At 35.7% G+C, this 6,000-nt stretch overlaps 1 protein-coding gene across 1 annotated transcript in view; it reads right to left on the bottom strand.

Annotated features, from left to right (window-relative positions):
* Positions 1–3,705: 3,705 nt before the first annotated feature.
* Positions 3,706–6,000, bottom strand: part of KCTD3 (potassium channel tetramerization domain containing 3) — a 71,955-nt gene continuing 69,660 nt past the window's right edge. The window contains exon 18 of the mRNA XM_003767692.4: positions 3,706–5,434. Coding sequence (XP_003767740.2) covers positions 4,873–5,434 — 562 coding nt within the window. The 3' untranslated portion in view covers positions 3,706–4,872. The remainder of the gene's footprint in view (positions 5,435–6,000) is intronic.

The raw sequence follows: 6,000 nt of genomic DNA, 5'->3' as shown, positions 1-6,000 counted from the left end.
TCTATTGTCCATCACTTCATGCATCAGGGAATCCAATGATTCCTGCAGGATTTTTAGTCCTGCATCAGTCTCATCAACAATTATTTTTGATGTTAATGAGTTAACTGCCAGACACAAAGAGTTAACTGCCAGGCTCTTTCAGTGATGGGCACAGTCAGAGATAGAATCACCTAATGTTTCTTGGGTCTTCTCCTTTATTTCAAGGGTATTCTCTTTTTCCATCTCTCTATTGATGGACAAGGCAGATACAGCTTGTTGGCACCCATTAGGTTCCTTCTCCATCTATTGAGACACAAGCAAACCCTCTCCCACAACCAGTTAGCCTATCTGGTCCCTTCCATTCACCACTCTCTGGATCTTTCCACATCACCTGGCAATTATCTAAAGATAGTGGAGCTGCTCACACTGGACACTGCCCTTCAGGCGGATTATGAAATCTGTCTGCCGGAGCCAGTGCATCTCCATTAAAAATCAAAAAATTAATAATATATAAAGTTAAGTTTAGAAGATCTCTAGGATTACCTGTGGCTCCCTTCCTTTTATTTTTTGAGGAGCATCTTGATGTCTCTGTTTCTCCTCTCTACTATTGTCTGTCCTTGAGGATTAAAAGACATGTCAGTGGTTTGTGAAATCTGATACTGTGGCAAATACAGGCAAATTTCAAGGTCTTAAAAGTTGTAAATGCCCTTGGTCAAGTTGCTCTTGTACCATATCTGATAAGGCTTAAATTTTTTCACTCACTAAGGGCCACTGTTCCACCCACACTGGTGTATCAGTTTTCCATTGAATGGGAACAGGTAAGAGTGCTGGAAATCTTTCAACAGCAGCCCTGCCTAAAAAGCTGAAATACTTGCTTGTAATCCTGTTGTCTCTTCCCCATAGAGTGACAGGGATTTTGTTTTTATATACAGAGTAAAACCTCCTATTTTAGCACTAAATTCAGCTGCTAGTGATCCTATGCCAGATATATGATGTTTCCCATAATCTTTGGCCAATAACTGGGATATTAGGTACACATTTTCTAGCTTACCAAATTGGTGTATGAATGGACACTGTTTTTGTAAGCACTCTCAGGAGGTGAAATGGTCAAGCCTTTGTGTCTGAAGGCAAGGGATTTATAGGCCGGATAGGGACAGGGGCAGGTTTCAGCTCTTCAGAGGATATCTTAGCAGTCCCAGCAGCATACAGCTCTATTCTCCCTAATTTCAATTCCCTTCCCCCACCAGCTTGCTTAAAGACTCTCTGGATGTAATAGCAGTGCCATCATGTCCCAAGTGTTTTTTGCCTGGGATCCTGGAGCCAAGCCCTGCCTCTTGTAATGAGGATAGGGGTGGGCAAAACTGCTGCATGGGCAGTGCTGATGGTGTCATTACTCCTCTCACTCCTACTCTTCCCCCTGCCCATAAGGTGGAGTTGAAGGAGGAGAGCCAAGAGATGGGGAATACCTATGTACCAGCTCCTACAAATCTTAACTTCTCCTCTTTTAAAACCCATCCTTTTGCTTCATTTTGCATTCCTCAGTAGACTCTCTTTTAAAAATTTTTAAGTTATTTTCCCTTGTTGTTAGCATGTGACTTAAGAAGGGTAACACCACATTCCCTTCTGTTTTCTTCCTCACTTTGTAAGCAATCTCCCATTTTGCAATTTAGTATCACCACCCATCACCACCAAAAATAATTCATCTATAGGCAGTTTGTTGTGAGGTTTAATGTTGCAAACATTTTCTCCATCATCACTTCTATTGGATTTCTGCTTTCACCACTATCTCCTTGCCTATAGACATTTCTGAAAGTTCTGTCCTTGTCCTTGGTTGCTGTATTAGTTTACCTTTCTTTCTTCTAATTCTATAGTCTGGCATGTTTGAAAAGCAAATAATCTCTTCAGGTAAGGTATTCTGTCTGAGAATGTTTTAATACACCTTTATTACTGATTTTTTTTTTTAACTGAGGCAATTGGGGTTAAGTGACTTGCCCAGTCACACAGCTTTCCACATTTGAACTCAGGTCCTGATTTCAGGGCTGGTGCTCTATCCACTATGCCACCTAGCTGCCCCTGAACATTTTTTTCCATTAATAGTTACGATCAGATTTTCACCTTGCACTACATGTTGAATTCCACTGCTCTTTGAAATGCATTACTACAATCTCTTGTTTTCAAGTAGGTGCAGAAGTTTGTATTTATCTCTTTTCCTTCATAGTTGAAGTTCATCATCTTGACTTCTGTTTTCAATGAAATTGTTGAATTTAACCAATGTATCTTCTGTGCAGCTTTTGATCATCACTTTGTTTTGGTATTCAGAAATTGTTATTTCTTACATTATGGTGTTCAGATTTTTTGACTTATGTTCTCTTGTGTGAGGCTTATAATCCTTAAGTTGCTTTTGTGCATTGTCTTCAAAATCAATGTGTTTTGTGCACACGCACACACACACACACACACACACACACACACTTCTTCCAGATTATCCCTCTTTCAGAGTATTTGCATTCCGAATTAGTCACCCTCTCCTTTTTTTTAGTGAGACCAGCCACTGTGGATTCAAGGTTTTCTTTCTTGCCAATGTTCTCTATAGATATCTGTATAGATATCTATTATTTATTTATTATTATTAGATATCTATTATAATCACCGAATTTCTGCAGGGAAGGGAGCTACATTCTGTTGCAAGCCAATCCAGAGTTAAGCAGTAGTTCAAGAACTTGTGCTTTCTTTGGGTTATTGATGTCCTAGAACATGAATACAAATGAAACTGCTATATTTCTGGTAAAACTTTCTATTTTAGAAAAATTTTAAGAATCAGTCAAAATGTCTAGCTCTTTTATTGGCCAAGTGATTCAAGTTTTCCATTTGAATAATTTTTATTGCTTTCCTAATTTTTTTCATTCTAAAAAACAAACAAAAAAACCAACAGAACTCCATCATAATATTAATAGATAACACTGGATTCACAGGCTTGCTAGGTCATAATGAAAAACTACATAAATCACTACCTAGAAGAAATATTTTACCTATAATGTAACCCAATCAATCCAAAGTGCCTTCTGATGGAAGTTTACTTATTTTTTTCAAACTTGAGGCTTTCTGATGCTGTCTCCCAGACATAGCTTGGATCAACTATTTTTTCCTTCTTTATCAATACTGCATGTATATGCTCTCTTTCTCTTTATTGTGATAAGAAACTCATTGATAGTTAAATTTATTTCTTTTCAGAAAAAGTCACAATCATGCAACTATTTATGACTGTATCCCTTCCCCTATTTAAAAAACTATGATCAAAGTAATTTACCACAGTTCCCGGAAAAGGTATGTCAATCTATTCCTCTATAATTCCATTTTCCATAGCATAAGAACCAAAGTACTCCTTATTGGGTACCCATAACCTCTTTTACCTCTCAAACTCCTTTCACCCCTTTCCAACGAACACCTTAAGGGAAGAATTATCTTTGCTTTTCATCTGAAACACTTAGATTAATATTTGGCCCCTTCAGTAAAAATTTCAACATTATGACTTAATTTGTAGTATGAAAATAAATTTATGTTTATTTCATCACATCTGCCATACTGGTGAGAAAGTTCATAATATGAAAAAGAAAAGTGGTAAAGATGACAGACCAAAAAAATCCATCTCTCAACTAAGAGGTGCCTATATTGATGACTTTTATTTAAATTCTAATTCAAACTTATGAGAAAACACTGACAACATGGCAACCTTCAGAAAATTTATTTATACTTCACACAACTATATGGAATTTTAATAAGCAAAGCATCCTGAAACAAATGCTTTATACCTTTTAAATTTACAGTTACCATGTAAATATTTGAAATTATGTTAAGGAAAATGAAGAAATCACTATAAATAATAATCCTTTCTTTGCATTTTTTAACATAAGGACAAATATATGCAAAATAACATTTTTAGCAACCAAACCAAACTTCAGCAACCAAAAGCATTAACTCAACAGTTGGAATCACAGTGTCATTAACTAACAAAATAACCAAAGTAAAAGTTTCTTAGCTTTATTAGATTTGGGGAGAAAATAACCATGGTGAGTTTATAAACAAGACAGAAGGAATAAGTAAAGCTTTCCCACATGAATACAAAAAGCTTCCCTTGAGTTAGTTTTCATGTTTCATCAAACCTAAATAGAAACAATGACTAAAAGTTATTCCAAATCACTGTAAATTATAAACACAGCTCTAAAGAGGTTTTAGGTGGGCTGCAAGTATTCATTATTTGTAGTACAAATAAAGGACCAACTTAAAGTCCAAGAAAATGACACCCACCACCAAGACATAAATATCCCTTTAAAAGAAGTTCAACATGCTGGGCTGTATTATTTGACATCACAAGTGTTCAATAATTAGAATGTTACTGTAATATTTTTCACATACATAGCACCTTTCAAGTAAAGATTTCAAAGCACTTTTTAAACAGTGGACAGATTAGGAAATAAGGGTCACCAAAAAATTGTGACATGCCCAAAATCTCAATACAAATTAGTGATAAAATGACTAGAAGATCAAGGTCTGCCAGCTTCCACTACTTATGAGAGCACTCATGCTACCTTAGCATGCCATTGTTCTCTTACATATTGAATTTTGTTTCCACATGACGACATAAAAACATACAACTGAACTCCAACTTTTAAAATGTCCCTGTTTATGGTGTTGTTGAATCCAAAAAAGTTAGCATCATGAAAAACATGGTTAACAACCACCTTGCTCCAGTTAATCCTTTCTCTTAAAAAAGATACTGAAACGAAACCCATTGTAAGTTGTAAAGTTTTAGTGTAAAAACTAACATTGAAATCCAGTTAAATTAACTTTCATCAATATTCAATGACAGAATTGTCCATATTGGCTAGTGTTTTCTCATAAGCTGTAATCTTGACCAGAAGAATCACTTTTCTTATGCCGTGGAGATGGAGTGGTCTTTGTGGGTGATGGAGATGCTGTACCAGGTGAGTCAGTCCCTCCATCTGAAGTACTTGGTGATGATGCCAGGTGAGGAACTTTCTTTCTTCCAAGGAACCCACCTCCTTCAAATCCACCTTTCTTCTTCATTTCTAATTTGCTTTCAATTTCATCCTCAGATCCTCTTTTCTTAGGTTCTGACCAACCTTCACCCATTTTCTGAGCTTCAATTCCACCATCTAATTCTCTTGAAGTTTTTGCTTCTGTTCCAGGAGATTTTTTTTCACAAATATTGCACTCCCCTGTTGCCCACTTCATTTCTCCCTGTATTAAGCACAGACTATTTTCAGGGACAGCTTTTTCCACTGAATTTCTATTCAAATTAAAAGTTTGGAAGTCTTTATAACTGTGAAAGCTCTCAGTCCTTCTTGCCCTTGCTAACAAAGGACTTTCTCTATAAGGCCTCACTGAGCCATAAGTAGCTGCTTCATGGATGGTTTCATGGTGTTGAAGTTGAAGGCTGAAATAAATTTAAAATAAATAACTTGTATATTTTAAGATTATTTCTGTGACATTGAAATAAAAATTTATCACCAATTAAAAAGGTATACAATCAAACCAACCTATTTCAAAGATGTGAAATATTTGGGAAGAAAATTCTTGAAGCCACCATAAAAGTGGAGCCAGCATTTATTATTTGGAAATTTGAGGATTTGAGTATTTGAGGATGAGTACTGTGTCTTATCTATAGTTTGAATTTCCTCCATTCCTTTGTGTAGTACTCTGCATTTATCTGATTTTTTCACTGGCTTTTTCAAATATGTAGTTTCAAAGACTTAATGAAAGTTTACATTTTATCAGTACAAATTCAGCTCAATTAGCTACAAGAGAAAATTCAACCTAGATTTTGTTTTCTATTGTTAAGTGTTTCAGTGGGACAATTCAGGAAGAAGACAAAAATAAGGTAAATCCTTTATAATACTACCTAACACACCTGAATGTTACAAGTGCCCCCCCCATTCTTTAAAAAAAAATTATGGCAAGAATGTTTTAAGAGGATAAGTTCTTAAAAATATGATATAAAAG

The sequence above is a fragment of the Sarcophilus harrisii genome, chromosome 4 (genome assembly GCF_902635505.1).
Source record: "Sarcophilus harrisii chromosome 4, mSarHar1.11, whole genome shotgun sequence".
Lineage (NCBI taxonomy): Eukaryota > Metazoa > Chordata > Mammalia > Dasyuromorphia > Dasyuridae > Sarcophilus > Sarcophilus harrisii.
Note: the sequence above shows the minus strand (reverse complement) of the source record. Positions and strands in the feature narration are given on the sequence as shown.